The 17,671-nt window shown below is 40.4% G+C and overlaps 2 protein-coding genes across 2 annotated transcripts; one reads left to right on the plus strand and one right to left on the minus strand.

Annotated features, from left to right (window-relative positions):
* Nucleotides 1-1,322: 1,322 nt before the first annotated feature.
* On the plus strand, nucleotides 1,323-7,486 carry rpl12 (ribosomal protein L12). Its single transcript, XM_083760037.1, has 6 exons — nucleotides 1,323-1,475; nucleotides 5,188-5,261; nucleotides 5,702-5,800; nucleotides 5,988-6,069; nucleotides 6,378-6,464; nucleotides 7,333-7,486. Exons 1-6 carry the CDS (start codon nucleotides 1,439-1,441, stop codon nucleotides 7,449-7,451), a joined length of 498 nt encoding a protein of 165 aa, XP_083616163.1. The 5' UTR covers nucleotides 1,323-1,438; the 3' UTR covers nucleotides 7,452-7,486.
* Nucleotides 7,487-8,991: 1,505 nt separating this feature from the next.
* pole3 (polymerase (DNA directed), epsilon 3 (p17 subunit)) lies at nucleotides 8,992-14,207 on the minus strand. Its single transcript, XM_083760038.1, has 5 exons — nucleotides 14,156-14,207; nucleotides 12,743-12,835; nucleotides 11,488-11,573; nucleotides 10,407-10,525; nucleotides 8,992-10,030 (listed from the first exon to the last, which is right to left on the minus strand). The coding sequence occupies exons 2-5, from the start codon at nucleotides 12,806-12,808 to the stop codon at nucleotides 9,858-9,860; spliced, it is 444 nt and encodes a 147-aa protein (XP_083616164.1). The 5' UTR covers nucleotides 12,809-12,835; nucleotides 14,156-14,207; the 3' UTR covers nucleotides 8,992-9,857.
* Nucleotides 14,208-17,671: the final 3,464 nt, after the last annotated feature.

A 17,671-nucleotide genomic window follows, 5' to 3' on the forward strand; every position in this document is an offset into this window, starting at 1 on the left:
GCATCATAGGCTACAGTTGGAAAATATAGCCTATATGTGGCTGAACATTATATGAGGGAAATGGATTATTTTGGTGTTTTTGACTTGTCATATTGTGATTATTCTGTGACGTGTCTTGTCTTATGTGCTGACTGTCATATTAGTGCTGTTTAGTGCTATTAAAAAAAAAAACTCTCTAGAGTGTAGTTGTTTATTGTCTCCACCAGGCCGAAGGCATGTGGGGAGAGTATGTTTTGCACTCCGTCCGTCCGTTTGTGTGTCCGTTTGTGTGTCCGTCCGTGTGTCCGTGAACAGCTAATCTCGGCCACCGTTAACCCGGTCGATGCCATATTTTGCACACACACTCCCTGGATGCCAACGATGAACCTCTGCCCCAAACTTTCCAGAACGGCCTGTTATAGCGCCACCAGGAGGCCGCTTTGTGCAAAACAAGTTTTTGCACAGTACACCTACAGATTTTGTCCAAACATCACGCAAATTGGTACACAGTCTCTCTAGAGCCATTCAACGAAACGGGTCTTTCAGATTTATCAGACTCCATCCTGATTGGTTAAGATTGGCTTCCAAAGTTCACAGGAGTGCTCAGTTTCAAACAAAATGCTGCAAATCATGAACACATCGCGTGATTTCCGTGAAATTGTGCACCCACATTCCCACTAGGCCGAGGACGAAATGCCACATGAACAATTTCAACTCAGCCTCAAGGTGGCGCTATAACTGGCCAAAAAGTGTTTTTACCTCTAACTGCACGGATCTGTGGATAACCTGGTGGAGACCTGTGCCCGGAAGGGCACTTTTTCTAGTTTAGGCATGTTTCCTAATGTTTTTTTAAACCAGTGATTCTCACACATTTTCATGTCAAGGACCCCCTGATTAATGTAAACAAGTGTAATGCTTAATTGGCTCGTCCACTCACAGTTAAAAGTCTTTGTATTGAGTTTGTGCTTGAAATGTACTGTAATTCTGCAAACTGTTAATACATATTTCAATCAATCAATGTATTTGTCCTGCCGCCAAATGAAATAAAGACCCTCTACATCAAAAAAAGATTTTGCCAGCCAGGAACCCCCATACAAGATTTGTGTTCTTGTTATAATGTTTCAAAGAATATTCAACATTTTGTCACATTTTATGTTTTCCATGATTGTTTTGAAAATAGGCTAGTTATATTAAGTAGTCAGGCTTCTTTTGGGATAACCTGGTCGGTTATCCCCCCCCCCCCCCCCCCCCAGTGTACAGTGTTGGCAACACTGTACAAGTCTCGCGTTACTTGGTGGTGGTATATAAAGACGTGTGGCCTCTCTGCTCGCTCTTTCCTTTCTTCTCTTAGCGGTGAAGGTGCAACAGTGATCGGTCGTCCCTTATCTGGGTTCATCCGACACCCTCACCATTTAACAACCAGTGACAACCTGCAGAACCAAGCGTCAACTGAATCAACATGCCTCCCAAATTCGACCCCCTTGAGATTAAAGTTGGTATGTTTGTTAGAGATTTTTGTTTTTAGAGGTATTTTTCTAAAGTCAAGATGGCGGCGTCTGGTCTGCGCTCAGTACGCCCACCGCACATGATGGTTACACCACCAGAACGTGGAAAGGGATGGTGTTTTAAGGTTTATTTGATTAATAAAACATTATGTTTTATGTACTGACGGCCACGGTAATGAGACGTTTTATATGCCGTTGTACAGGAGCTGTTGGGTAAGTAAAGCTGCGGACCACGTGGGGTCTGTCTGAGCGTGAGCAGCTCGGGACTCAGTCACGTTAGCATTAGCATCCTAGCTCAGTAGCTTTTCAACCTGTTTTATATCAAGGTCTATTATTTATTGGGCTTTTGAGCCACGGACCACCATCTGATGACATTTATCCTCTCAGACACAATATAAGATTTTGTCCATAATTCCATGCTTTGGGCAAACTTTATCAAAAATAACAATTCTTCCACATTCTCTAATTGTGTAGACTTCTTGTAAATTAAGTAATGCCAGATGTTTAACAATAATTTAACACTTGAGAGCGTGAAATATGTTTATGTTACCAAGAGTTAAAAATCTTTAAGGGATTTGATTACCAACCCCATCATTTAGCTGGGCAGAGTGTAGCCATGGTTCATGACTCTTATTCATACGAGAGTCATGAAGAAACTTTACCCTGTTTTTGGCGAACGCTGCATTTACAAGATTTCCGTATATATAAACATTCAGATTTCAAATATAAAGTACTCACAATTTGTCCCACGGGTGTTGGTTAGTAGCAGCTCCAGCGATTAGAATTTCTGCATCCCGCGTTGTTTAATAAAAAGCATTTTTATCCGAGGTGTTATTTTGCCATTGGCTTTCAACTACGCGCCCCTATCGGTCGGGAGGAGGGTGGCACTCGGTGTGTTCGGTATAGGTACGCTGACCGCCCTGCCAATACAGACTAATAGGCGAGTGCGCTCCCGGTGTGCAACTGTGGATTTCCTAAACGAGCCCCGTTTGAAAAAAGTAGCCGGGGCGCTCGGACAAAAATGCTTTTTATTAAACAACGCGGGATGCAGCAATTCTAATCGCTGGCGCTGCTACTAACTAACACCCGTGGGACAAATTGTGAGTACTTTATATTTGAAATCTGAATGTTTATATATACGGAAATCTTGTAAATGCAGCGAGCGCCAGAAACGGGGCTAAGTTTCTGCAGGGCTAGGCAGAGTGCACCACCTGGAACCCCCTCAATGACCACTGGTTTTGAAAACCACTAAGGTGTAATTTTTCCTTTCACATTTACTAGAGATAATTATAAACCGTATGAACATGTCGTTACGTTCACATTTGATGAGTGTGGAATCGCACTAGGTCAACACGCCTTTATTAGACCATGTATTTATTATAACCATTTTGACTGAGCCTAGAGTTACTACAGCGACGCACATTTCTGAGCAGCGAGCGACACCTCGTGGTTGTCATGCAACATGAGTACTGTTAAATAGTGTCATACTAGCGTCCCAACGCTTACTAGAAATCCAGATGCGTTATTTTTATGCACATTTATGATTGGGGGGGGGGGGTCAACTTAAGTGTGTTAAATGTGTTTTTGCTTGAAGGTGCATGGTTAAAATGGCAAAGTTAAAATGAGCAGAATGTGGCTGAAGCTCTGTCAAAAGAACTAAATTCACATTTCACAAGACAGGCATGGCAAAGGCTATGAATCAACTTTACCTTTGAGGGGCATCCACTTGGTTTTTGTTTTGGGAATCTTTGTATTTAAAAACCTTGTTAAATTCATTTAGCGAATTAGTAATGTGAATATGATTATCAAAATGGGTTTGAAGCACTTATTTTAATTTCACTGCCAGAACAGTACATGCAAAACTAAATTTCCACAAGACAAATCTCATCCTGCTCTGCCATGAATTACAAATATAATCTTTTATTCCCAACGCAAAACAAACCATTCATGTACTAGAAAACTGGGGAGGATTGAGAAATGGGCTTTTCTGTGACTTTGGTCTACTACCCTTTTCATAATCAAGGCCCATTTATTCAGCATTTGATACGATTTAGCCTTGCATACTTAAGATTTTGTCCACACTTCAATGCTTTATTGATGTGATTAAAACAGGCAAACGTTGACGAAAATAACAATTCTACATTCTCTAATTGTCTAGGCTTCTTGTAAATTAAGTAATGCAGATGTTTAACGAAGCATAATAATGAAACCAAATGTGGTTACTCCATTTAGCTGGGGACCACCTGGAAGTGGAACCCCCTACAAGCTCATGGCGCAAGCTTGTACATTGCTATTTTTGAAAAATGTGCCGCAAATCTTAATGTATGCATTCTTTAACTCAAATCTATGCTTCTTGGGGGGTCCCGGGAACAACATATTTCCAGATGGTCTGCGGCCAAATGCAGATAATTTTAGTCAACAGGGAAAAGGTTGAGCCACTGAAGGAAACAGGTTTTTCAGAAAACTTTTAGGAGTTAGAAGCCTTTTTCTTTTAATCTGTGTCTGGTCTAAAAGGGTAAAACCATCAGATGCAGTCATGAGTGCATAGATATGCTGTAGTTTACCAATACTATATTGTGTGGATCATGACTTGGGATGCTTGCACACTTTAGCATGGGCTTTTTTGGCATTAAGGCTTACAATTTAGGCATTTAGCAGACGCTCTTGATCCAGAGCGACTTACATTTAAGCGAAAACAGCATGTCATACATCACATATATAAAAAGTAGTTATCATGAATCGTGTATAAGCTAAGAACGTAACAGTGGAGTATCTATGTCAACTATACATACTATACTATATTATATATTATACAATATACATGTGTACTATAAAGTGCTATGACTACATGAATGCAATTCTAGTGCTGTCTATCTAAGGGGCTAGGCTAGGGCAAGTGCTACGGCTTGAACATAAGTGAATAATGGAACAATCTGGTAATTTATGAAAATGACATGGACTTGACTGCACTATAGCCCTTTAAAACCATGATATTGTGATGTCCGAAATCCCTAGTTTCATATCTCATATATTGCCCAGTTCTAATGTTTAAAGGTCATGCAAGTGATTTTCTTTAGTTAAATTAACTTTTAAAAAGCTCTATAGTGAGAGTACTCATTGCTTTTAGAGTTTGTTCAGTAACAGGAGTCTGTCCAGATAAAAAATAAAAATAAACAAACTGAAACTTGGATACCAATTTTATCCAATCAGGGTAGAGAATGCAGTCAGGATACAGTAAACGAGTGGAATTGTAAGTGATTACAAAGAAATTGGCAAACAAAATTGGAACTGCAACACTAAATATTAAGCTAATTGGCTGAAATATGTCCTAATATTTTCTGTTTAAAGAGTTTTGAGAGATGGGGAGACCACTGTTGCTGAAAAACACTATAGCATCAGAATATAGTGGTTTAACCTTTGAGAGTTTTTTACAAAAAAATAGGATGAGGGGAACCTAATTATTAACCTATCAAACTTGTAGGTGGACATTTAAGTTTGGCTTCCTGAATGAATGCAATTTCTTGTATGTGGAAAATGTATTTAGTCTGTTAGCTTGAGGAACTGTTGAGTGGACAGTACAGTAATTATTTTATAAAGCTCATTTCAAAGCGGTTGCTGTACACTAAATACAGCACCATCTTGTGAGGGGTTTCATGTACTATCAATGGTATGTAATCTGGCAATTGTATATTTTTTCCAACAGTGTACATGAGGTGCACAGGAGGAGAGGTTGGAGCTACATCAGCCCTGGCCCCCAAAATTGGACCACTGGGTCTGGTGAGTTGCACTTAACATAATTTTATATGAAACCGATAGCCTCCCGCCACTATGCCTGTCTGTCAGAGTGACTGAGTATAATCCAGTGGAGGCTTAGATAGACCCAGCTCTAGGAAGCAGGGCTGCCTACATCAATGGGCAACTCTGTGCCGAAAGGCCTGGAACATTTTGGTGTTTTACGCATGATGTTATACTTTAGCTATTGAAAAATAGCAGATCTACAAGCTCGTAGCACGGCACCAAGCTTGTAGGTCTGCTATTTTTGAGAAAATCGTGAAATGTGGTGCAAATCTTTGAATATATAAAACACTGGAGATAAAGGTCTCTAGACTACATGTGGGGGTGGCTTTAAGGACAATTTAGTCTTTTATCTTAACGCATTTGGGGGATTTATGTGAACAGTTTGAAAACGAGGCCCTCGCTCCTGTGCTGTTTTTCAGTCTCCCAAGAAAGTTGGTGATGACATCGCCAAGGCCACCGGTGACTGGAAGGGTCTGAGGATCACGGTCAAGCTGACCATCCAGAACAGGCAGGCAGCGGTACGTAGAAACATGGATGCTTAGTTCTCACATCTTCTGAGCTCTTCCACTCTTCCATTATGCATCCATCCATATAGGTATTCTTGGTTCAGAGTGAATGAAGAATCTTTCTGGAATGATGGTGACTTTTATGGAGCTTGACTAGTTTCCAGCATGATGCCAATTTTTGTTTTGTTTTCTTTGTTAGATTGAGGTGGTTCCATCTGCCTCGGCACTGATCATCAAGGCCCTGAAGGAGCCTCCTCGTGACAGGAAGAAGGTCAAGAACAGTAAGTTCAACACTAGCACTTGAGATCATTAATAATTGTATTGTATGGCAGCCTCCCGCCACTATGCCTGTCTGTCAGAGTGACTGAGTATAATCCAGTGGAGGCTCAGATAGACCCAGCTCTAGGAAGCAGGACTGCCTACATCAATGGGCAACTCTGTGCCGAAAGGCCTGGAACACCCATTGTTTCACACTTTGTGCCTCTATGTGGGGATAGGGAGCTAAAACGTTTCGAATTAAAGTAAGCACATGCAATTTCTCTTTGAATATGACACGTTGAAGTTTTAACACATTTTTCTTTGCTTACAGTCAAGCACAGTGGGAGTGTGACCTTTGACGAGATTGTGACCGTTGCTCGTACCATGAGGCATCGCTCCATTGCCAGGGAGCTCTCTGGTACGTAAAATGCTCTTATTCATATATAATTTTAACTTTTAATGAACAAGCAGACAAGTAAATATAAAATACACAAACGGAACTTCAATTTATGAGCTACTTAAGCTATATTCATAAACACAGCCTATCTACAAGCTGTTGGCATAGCGATGCATTGCAAGCTTGTTGGATCTGCTATTGTGAACATTTTGAATCTTGGAAAACCTCAGCTATGATGATCGGGAAACCGGCTGCATAATTTACAATAAAAATCAAAAAGTCGTAATGAATCCCTTCTGGGCGGGAACCCCTTTTGCTGTTTTAAGCATTATGTTATACTTTATATATACTAAATAGCAGATCTACAAGCTCAGTGTGGCACAGAGTGCCACGCTACGAGCTTGTAGGTCTGCTATTTTAGAATTTGGCGCAAATCTTTATATTTCAGAAGATTTCAACTATAATCTTTGCTTCTGGGAGGTCACTGGAACAACATATTTTCAGATGGGTCAGCCAATTTCATATTTTTGAGGGTCCTTGACATGTAAAGGTTTGAAAACCACTGGCATAGAAACATGAGGTTTTTCAGAAAACCTTTCTACAAAAAAGACATTTGTAGAATCGAGCTCGGGTCTAAATGGGTTAATCAGGCTCTAGTATTTTGAGGATCATATGGCTGAGCCTCCCGCCACTATACCTGTCTGTCAGAGTGACTGAGTATAATCCAGTGGAGGCTGAAATTGACCCAGCTCTAGGAAGCATGGCTGCCTACATTAATGGGCAACTCTGTGCCGAAAGGCCTGGAACATGAGTTTCTCAGAAACAAAAACAAACTGCAGGTAGTTTGGTTTAAAAGTCTAATCTTGTCTTAAATCTTCTCATCCTTCAGGAACCATCAAGGAGATTCTTGGTACCGCCCAGTCTGTGGGCTGCACCATTGATGGCCGTCCTCCTCATGATGTCATTGATGACATCAATGCTGGCAAGGTTGAGTGCCCATCGGAGTAAATGGGAGCAAAAATAAATTTGTTTACAAAACATGACCATCCTGTGTTAAAGGCTTTTTATTCATTTTTATACCAGTGACATCAAGTGAACATTTTACGGCTGGACATTCTTGTTCATATTGGGGTTTAATTTAAAGCCAGTGATATCAAATGAACATTTTATAGAGCACCGGAGTCTGACGTAAATATCAGATGGTGCCAATTCCTAAGTATTTGCATTGTAATCCTCGTAGGGGTATTTTAGATCACCTCGTATAAGTGCGTTTGAAAAATGAGAATCATTCTTAGTCGTAACACACAGAACACTAATATTACTGCTGTTGAATTAGTTAAATTTTAGAAACCGACTATCATATGAGTGACTGACTATCAAACGATACAGACACCTCCCCGACAACATCGCAGAGACAGTTTGTTTATTTTTTTTCTTGAGACGATTGAATGTTATTCTCCATAGAGTACTTCCGTGAACCTGTGGATGACATCATTCTTGTTCATATTGGGTTAGTATATGATCTGACATGGTGACTTGGTCAGGAATGTTGTGGCTGCTGTACCAACAAATATGCCAAATATTGCTATGGGAGTTGCTACTACAGATCATCCTGAGTAGAACTTCAAACCTGTGATGGCCATTGAGTCCAATTATTGAACAACTTACTGGGGAAACATTGATAAAAGTTGAATGAGCACGTCATGGTTTGCTTTATCCCCAGCTTATTCTGTTGCTTTCAAGAAACCATTTGATTGGTGGCAAAAATCTGCATGACCATAAAGTGATTGAGACTGGCCATAATCCAACCAGATGCAGCTAACTGGGACATGCTTCAATAATTTGTTCACTTTCTTGTACAAAATCTTTATTGAAAAAGTATTTCAGTTCTACAAAAGTACAAATGTTATTGGCTCTGCAAACGTAAGAAACTTTGCCATAGCAAATTACCTCATGGTCAACACATGAGGTCGAAATAACTGATTTGTTTCTTTCCCCAGAAGAATTGGTTTACAAAGATATTGTCACCAATCCAGCATCTCACTGCTCTTCATACCGTTATTACATTTTGTCAGGAACTCCAAGTATACAGGACAGTCATGTGAGCTTTTAATTGCTATATTTTGGGTGTGCAACACAGTAAATTGGGCATAAATGACTAGGTTAATTAACTTCAGTGCTGCTTGTTTACCTCTGAATGACTACAGTGCATACACTTAAGATATCAACCAGCTTATGCACAAAGTATTAGTGTAGACAGAAGATAAACACATGAGTCAGGTGAAGGTAGTCTTTAACAAACCTTGACCTTGCAATTAGATAGTTGCCCAACCAACAATTTTCTTAATCAAATGTAATATGCATCTTCAAAGTACAAAAGAAAAACAAACCATAACGAACATGATACAAGCTGGGAATTGTGAAACCTTATTGGACAAAGCAAAACGCTGTGCTTCATTTGAGAACTATTTTACAGCAAGATCAGCTAAAATGAAACGGTGACTAATTGTAACCTAAATTCTGCAGGTGAGAATCGAAAATAACTTCCAAATACATTGTCTCGAGGTGCTCGCACTCTTGGTGCCACATAAAATGCAGGGTTGTACATCCTCACAATACAATGTAATTTCAGGAGGTTACCCTTCAAGTGAAGAACAAACCCTAAACCATCCGTGTAGAGTAATCTGTTTAATTGTAGCATTGATGCAGTATTACCGATAAGTCATGTCTTTAACCACTTTAAACCCTAAATCATTTGTTGACCAGGGTACCCCGGGCATCTATACGTGGCTACCTAATTTCTTCCCTCTACACCAAATCTCAATGTCTGACATGCCTAGAAAAGGGACACTAAGGTTCCACAGAGAAGGTGGTAACGTTACATTTCAGAAACATTGTAGTGTAGACGGAGATCCAGGTCGTCACTGCTGTGAAACCTAATTGTACACTCCCTAAACTAAACACAATGAATATTATCACCATTTTATTTCATTGTGTCAACTAAATCCTCATTTACGCAAACTAGATTCAACATACTCAACCCTGCACACATTCAAAAATTTCCCCCCGAAATATTGTACTGAGCAAATGGACTGTTACCACCTTCAATAATAATGATAATAGTATTTGTCTCCACATATATTTTCTTTGTCATACAGAACATTATTAATTCTACTCGAGTTGGAAGCATTGTAATGGCTTCCTTTCTGAAAAATACCGTCATTGAAAAAAGACTCACGCGTTTAGATATTCTATTTACAATGGACGGGAGATGGTGCCACTTGGACCCGGACGTAACATAGGACTTACAAAATGACGTCGGACTTAAAATACCAAATTGAAATGGAACCAAATGGACCCGTCCGTATTTGAATACTCCCAGAGTTATGAGAGTCCAGAAGCAGCAGCCTGTCCCTAGTTGTCCACTTCCTCTTCCTCTGCTTCATTCTCCCCCTCCGGCTCCTCGTCCATGCGCTCCTCCTCTTCCTCCTCCCTGCTCTTATCGTGCTCTGCGTCATTCTTCTTCTCCTTGTCTTTGCGCTTCTGCTCGGACACCTCTTTCTTCCCCTTCTGGCCCTTCTTGTATACTGTTAGGGAACAAAACAAATATTAGCAATTAGTTACGGTGTACATTAGTGATCTACAGGATTAAACACTTTTTCACTAAAATGTATCAATTAAAGCCTAAATTCAGGGTGCCCAAATACTAGTTGTACGACCGGTCAATAAGCTCACAACGTGATACATCCATGACACGTTGTGAACTTGTAGATGGGCTATTTTCAGTCTCGGACCATACATTTAGCATCAGAAAGGTTGCAGAGAAAATGTGTAGTGGTCTAATGGCCCCTGAGGGTTTCAAATCTAGATATTTGCCATTGTCATAAACACAGGGATGTTTAAAAGAAGTTGCACAGCTCCTAGCAATGATGCAAATATATATATATATATATATACCGTTACCTTCCAAGGCTTCTCTTAGAGGCTCCAGGAATCGCTCAAACTCCATCTCCTCCATCGCTGCCAAGACATCTCCTGCATTCAGTGTTTTCCGTTTGGCTTTCATGGCAAAGTTGTTGGCGCTATCGGAGGGGGAAATTGAGTCAAGTTAATGCCATTGATTATAGCCCAATATCACAAAACATGTCCCAAAAGGGCTGTACACAAAAGTACTGCAAATACGGTACATCCACATTCTACAAATCGCACATAAAAACGACGTTGGCCATTTCAAATAAAAAGCAATGAGCTGGATAATGTAGTGCTTGGTTCAGACTAGATGATGTCAAAGGCTGATGCAAAAAAGTTGTGTTTTTTTTTTAGCTTATTCTTGAATGTGTTGACTGAGCTGGACTGTTGGATGTGGGCAGGGAGATGATTACATATAGACAAGCGGCTTAATCACATACTGTCGTTTTTAACAGACCGGCATTGCTTGATCGTAGGGAACTAACTCGAGTTGAGTCAAGTATAATGTTTAATGGTGCTAGGTTGTGTAACATTTTGTAGGTTAGGAGGAAACTTAAACTCAGATCTGGCATTTATAGGGGAGCCAGTGATCTTCGTCACGGCACTGTAGTTTGGCGCCTGCCGGTTACACACCGGCAGGGAGAGGGTTAGAGAGGCAGGGGCTGAAATCCCATAAGAGGGCACTTTTGGACAAAAATAGCGAAAATAGCGTGGGCTCACTGACAACCCACAATGTAAATGATGTACAGAAAATGTATTAAAGCTAAGAAAAAGTAAAACTAAATATCACAACAAAAATGGACCATTGACCCTGTGCCGTGATGATGGATGCTGACATATTCACTGCAACTAGCAACCACAGAGAGCACCTCTGTGAACCTAAAAGATCTGACCCTTCCTCATGCAAAAGCATTTACAAAATACAAACACAATCAACTGCATAAAGCTGAACATGTTGAAGTTTGAACTAGATTTCTAGTACAAAGTATGTGGAAGTAGTTAGATGCAAAGAACTAAATGGCTGTAGAGTCGCTGGAGCGAGCCCACAATAATTATGACACTGCGATTTTCTTACCATGATGTTGCGTACAACACAAACACACTGGCAGCTTGGGAAATGGCTCGCCTAGCTTCTTTTGAAACATTCACTCCATCTGGTAGCTGTTAAAACAAATAAGGTTTCGAACTTTAGACAATTAATGCTCAATTTGTACTCCCGTCAAACAAGGGTATTGCTTGCCAAAAACAACTGACTGACCTAAGCTTGTTAGCTTTGCAGGGGTTCTCAACCTGGGGTCGCCAAATTATTTTGGGGTGTCCCCAAATTATATATAAAAAAGTTTTTTTTTTGCAAGACCTGACCAAAGCATTTCTGGGGGTCCCCAGCCAAAAACATTGAGAACCCCTGGCTTATCCCACGCCCTCAGGGAGTGCAGTCCCCAGCGTTGAGGCGGTCAGATAGATCAGTGGTTTTCAACCCTTTTCACATCAATGACCATTATTTATTCTGAATTTGCGCCACGGACCATCATTTGATGATGTTTAACCTCACAGATCCAAGACAGAATATTTTGTTGTTGTTGGATAAGATGTTGTCCACAATTCCATGCTGCATTAATGTTGATACCATTAGGAGAGATAACAGGCAAACTGGACAAAATAACAATTCTTATTATATAATTGTATACATTTCTTGTAGATTAAATAATGCAGATATTTAACAATGATTTAACTCTTGAGAGCGCAACATGAAACCAAATGGATCCGTACGGGTCCATTTGGTTTCATTTTACGCTCTCAAGAGTTAAAGATATATAAGGGTCCAATCCATTACCGACTCTCCCATCATTTAGCTGGGGACCACCTGGAACTCCCTCAAGGACCACGGGTGGTCCCCGGACCACTGGTTGTCAACTGCCAATCAGACCGATATGGCCATATCGGAATAAATATGGAGATACCGGTTGTTCAAAAGCACCAATCCAACCGATATGCCCCTCTATGTCGGCACAAAGGCACTCCGACAACAGGTACAATGGCACTGCATAACTGGGTCAGTGCATGTGCATGCATTTCCAACTTGCAGCCTTCTGCACCGGTCTATTAGTAGTAATAATAATAATAGAACAAATATATAATAGTCAATCCACAGTATCATCATACTACAGATTATGTATCGACTGTGATTCTGCTTCAATGCCACACAACACATCTCTCTGTTTTTACTAACCACCTTTCGGTGGTCACCTCTTCACTGAAAACTGGACTAAGAATAGGCCCTTAAGACATTAGGAATTCATGTATTTTAACCCTCTATGATTTTAACTCACCGCTTCTTTGATAATGCGAGTGATGACCGCGTTGGGAAGATTAAGGTCCTCTGGCCTCTCTGCCATCTTGGTTTTCCAGTGATTTCACGTCGTCTATAGCCAATAATCACACAGTCAGACAGAGAGAAAAAGACCCTTATTGATCCTGGACGGGACAATTCAGGTGTCATAAACGCAAAAGCCGTAAGAATGATTATGAAACACAGATAAGAATACAATAGAATAAATACGTAAGTCTGTCAGTACCCTATGGACCCTAATGGGTTCATTTGGTTCCATTAAATGGGGGGTCCGTACCCTAATGCATGTCAAACTGTGGGGGTCCTTGAAATTAAACAGGTTGAGAATCACTGCTAGAGCTGTAAAAAAGAAATCTTCTCTTGTGTGGGGTCCCTGGCATATCTCTTCAAATGGGGGTCCACAGGCCTAATAGCCTAATACATGTCACTTTTGGGGGTCCTTGACATGAAAGTCAAGAGTTTGGGAAGCACTGCTTTAGTAGACATCTGCACTTGGTCTAACGGAGTTAATATAAATTAATGCATATTATATCAATAATTATGTACAGTCACTCTATCACGATAGATAGATAGATAGATAGATAGATAGATAGATAGATAGATAGATAGATAGGACAGTGTGCAGAAAAAAGCACATGAAAGGACAGTTCACTTTTTTCCATTGGGGGTCCTTCATACTCGTACATACATTGATTGAAAGCACAACTCAATACAAAGAGACTTAACTGTGAGTGGACGACCCAATAAAGCATTACACTTGTTTACAAGGGTCCACCTTGTTCAATTAATCAAAAAAGACATACATGTTGATGTATCACAGATGAATTACTATTACACACTTAACAGTGAATATGAGACTAATATGTGTACAGTGTCACTGTGTCAGCCAGCCTACACACACACACACACACACACACACACACACACACACACACACACACACACACACACACACACACACACACACAGTCTTGACAACAGTGACTATAGGAACGAGTTAGCATAACTTAGCATTGCAGACACACACACACACACACACACACACACACACACACACACACACACACAGTAGCTAAAGGCTAATTCAATCCATGTTTCGGCAGTAAAGACTATCATTCAAACACGTCGTCATTATTCTTTAAAACTTTACATAGTGACGTGTTTTCAACAAAATGTCGCATTAATGTCGGCTATTAATGAACGCTGAAGAGACGTGCATGGTAATTTTATTTATTAAATGAGGATTATATCTCAAGCTGTTCACTTCACATGCAGTATTAAAGTCTTTAGCGCAATGTATCTTAGTCTGCTTGTTCTTAGTGACGTTCATATTCTAACGGTATATTTAGTAAAAGTGGTTAAAAGTATCAAATAAATCAAATAAAAATATTACTTCAAGAATCCCGCGAAGCTTCCACTGCAACCCACGTGACTGCCTGTCAACTTTCAACTCTGACCTCCTCAACTCTGACGTCATTAAATGACCTACTTTTTTTCTTTTTACCTACACGTTTATTTTAAAATCAATAAAATGTACTGTAACTCAACTGTTAAAATAACGTTAGATTATCATTTCAATATAGCCGTTATAAATACAATGTCCACAACGTGAAACAGTGCAGTGGAGAATAAAGGGCCCTTATTCCTTAATCGTGTTCAGATTCTCTCATAGGGTATCTATAACTCTTGCCAACTGTGTTTATGTTTAAATGTTTACATTACATTCCACGTCATGTTTTTTAATTCGGTTTGCTCCAAATGTGTAACATAATGAAAAATGAAATGTACTCTTACTCAATGAGCCCCCTGGTGGATAGTCGTGGGTACCCATTTAGACCTGAGGACGATTCTACAATGTCTTCTAAATCTGAAAAACCTCATGTTTCTATGTCAGTCGTTCTTAAACATTTTCATGTCAAGGACCCCCAAAAATATTATGTAATTGGCCGCCGAACCCCATCTGAAAATATGTTGTTCCAGCGACCCCCAGAAGCAAATATTTGAGTTAAAAACGTTCGCTGTGAAAGAATATAATATATTCAAAGATTTGTGCCACATTTTCACGATTTTTCAGAAATAGCAGATCCACAAGCTCGTAGTGCAATGAGCTTGTAGATCTGCTTCAATAGCTAAAGCCTATAACTATTTGGGTTCCGTAAGAGAAGGATGGGGATGATGGGTAGAAAATAGAAATTATAATAGAAAGTATGTGTCTTCACTATTCAGGGTCATTCAACGCTTTACACAGTTATTATATCACTGCAAGTACAGCGTTTTGGTGGGAAAGGGGCCTGTATAGTGTACAGACAGACAGGCCCTTTCCACCAAAAAAACAAACAAACAAATAAACATTGGTTCTAGAACTGGTTCGTTTCTAGATTCTTGGAACCATTGGCGCTTTCACGGAACCGGCAGCTTTTTGTTTTTAATTGGTTCCCGTTTTGGTTACAGTTCTGAGTAACTATTCTTTATAGAGATCGACTATACAATCAAATAAATCTGTATACAAGATCATTTCAGAGAGGGAGGGAAATACTAAATTAATTAACTGTTAACTACATTAAAAAAAATCGCAAGTTGGTAAAGGGGCGAGTCGTTTGGTATTCGTTTGGATTCCCCATCGATGTCACTGGATGGGTTTCTGAACTGCCCCCCAGCCGACAGAGTAGAAAGAAATGTGTTTTATTATGATCATTAGGGAGGACCAATTTATATGAAGATGGGTTGATAGTGGTGAAGTGGTCCTTTAACTCCACACATCATAAACAGGATGTGTGCATTTGTGCACCCCCAACTCGAGATGGCCTGAAAACAACGTCACTAGCTGTGTCCGACCTAGCATTACATGTGATACCCCAAGTAGGGCCGGATTTACCCTCCCAAGAGCCCCCGGGCTACACATTTTCAGGGCCCTCCTGGGCTGCGTGTGCGTTTCGCGAAATAAATTTGGGGTATTTTGTTTTCATTTCGCTGTAATTTTGGGGTACCCAGCCCCCCCAAAAGAGAGAGAGAGGAAGGCAGACAGACAGACTAGTCGCTGAGGGTAAAAATGGGTAACAAGACAACTCACCCTTTTTCCACCTCTGACGAAAAAGTGCGGACGTGAGTTGTCTCGGGGTGAGTTGAGTGTTTGCACAGAGTGTGTGTGCATACATTTGATTACCCTTTGAGCTCTTTTTTTATAGTTTACTGAATATACCTTTTGAGCTCTTTTTTTATTTTTATAGTTTACTGAACATTTCGCAATAATATAACACGGATAATAATATAACACGGGCAGACCAAGGCGCAGTTGGAGGAAACATATCGACTCACTGGCCTTGGAACGTCTTGGAATCCCCCAGGAGGAAGTCACTAATGTTGCTCTGGAGAGGGAAGTCTGGAGCACTCTAGTGGAGCTGTTGCCCCCGCGACCGACTACGGATAAGCGGTTGAAGATGGATGGATGGATGGATAACACGGATAAGTGTTGCCAGTTTCATACAATACACAGATAAGTGTATGCAGCAGGACAACTGTGGATACTACAGACTAAAACAATACAAATATAATCATTGTTATTTATGAACTACTATTTTACAACGGTATGCAATTTGTTCTGTTAGCACCCTCACCCATCACCCTCTAGCTGTCTGTATTGAACAATAGCATGTACAGGGGAGTATGCTAGATTGCAATTTGTTTTAATTACCAAACAAATAGTAGTCTACGATTGATGTACCAATCTGATGGGTCTGTTAGCATCATCCCTCACCCATCACCCTCCTTGAGCTGTCTGTATATTGAACAATAGCTAATGAACCTTCTTCAGACAGCAAAAGGCAATAACAGCTTATTTAACAATGTCTTATGTGGTCGGGAAATACTAACTCTTGTGCTGGCTATTAAAAGAAGGTTTAGAAGGCATGGTTTCAGAATGGCAGCAGAAGTTAGGCTATATAGTCCGGCAGCCGACAGGCTTCTTTTGTTTAAAGTGGGACATTTGGTATAGGCCTAAAATATTGTCAATATACAACATACATTCAGGAATCCACTTGCAGACCGGCTGTGGGTATTGGGCTTTTTTAATAGCGGTTTCTTGTGACCCTATCATTAACATCCTATGGCAGGGCAGGCACAAATGTCAAACTTTCCTTTTGCTTTAAGTAGCATGTGACAAGTCAAACTAGGGGGTTTTCATGATTCTAAATCCATTCCAAGCATTAGTTTTGCACAGAATACACAAAATACGCCTTATACAGGATAGTAGGGTCACAAGAAACCCCTATTAAATAAAAAAACCCAATACCCCTACCCACAGCCGGCCAGCAAGTGGATTCATGAATGTATGTATACTATATAGACAATATTTTAGGCCAATAAAAAAGACTACGTATATAACACATTTCCCACCCGCCAACCCCGGCTGCCGGACTACTTTGTTGGGGATAAAGGTACAGCATTTAAGTGGTTTCCATGGTAGCTAGATTCCTAACTATAATGCTGCAGCAGGAATGCAGCCCACACATGTATACACACACAAGACAATCTTCTGAACACCCACCAAATTCAATTCTAAAAGCATGCCTGTGCAGTGCTCACGAGTATAAAAAAACAAACTCAGCTTTCTGTCAGGCTGTGTCGTTGCAAAATTCCCTACTGCATATTTCTCCTTTTCGTTTAGCTTTCAGGCTAAAACAAACTGCCTTTTCCACTAACTGGTATTGCTCAACAATATACAGTACATCATGTATTCAGTAACATATTCCCACTATGCCACTTTAGCCATGCACATGGGACTGTGATTCTTATGTAGCAGGTTTTCCACCTGCACAAGATAAGCATTACTGGCACTGCCTTCCGTAGTGCCATCCAGCTGTGCCAACTATGTGGGTGCATGGGTTGGTGCTTGAGCACACCCATGAACAAA

Source organism: Protomyctophum parallelum (assembly GCF_964188405.1).
Source record: "Protomyctophum parallelum genome assembly, chromosome: 2".
Lineage (NCBI taxonomy): Eukaryota > Metazoa > Chordata > Actinopteri > Myctophiformes > Myctophidae > Protomyctophum > Protomyctophum parallelum.

Bases quoted from the DNA above. Each gene is read 5' to 3' on its own strand.
- rpl12 (XM_083760037.1), top strand. From the start codon at position 1,439: ATGCCTCCCAAATTCGACCCCCTTGAGATTAAAGTTG. The intron at 5,262-5,701 runs GTGAGTTGCACT...GCTGTTTTTCAG, and splicing joins AAATTGGACCACTGGGTCTG to TCTCCCAAGAAAGTTGGTGA. The intron at 6,070-6,377 runs GTAAGTTCAACA...CTTTGCTTACAG, and splicing joins CAGGAAGAAGGTCAAGAACA to TCAAGCACAGTGGGAGTGTG.
- pole3 (XM_083760038.1), bottom strand. From the start codon at position 12,808: ATGGCAGAGAGGCCAGAGGACCTTAATCTTCCCAACGCGGTCATCACT. The intron at 11,574-12,742 runs GTGAGTTAAAAT...TTGTTTTAACAG, and splicing joins CTCGCATTATCAAAGAAGCG to CTACCAGATGGAGTGAATGT. The intron at 10,031-10,406 runs GTAACGGTATAT...GTTCCCTAACAG, and splicing joins TCTAAGAGAAGCCTTGGAAG to TATACAAGAAGGGCCAGAAG.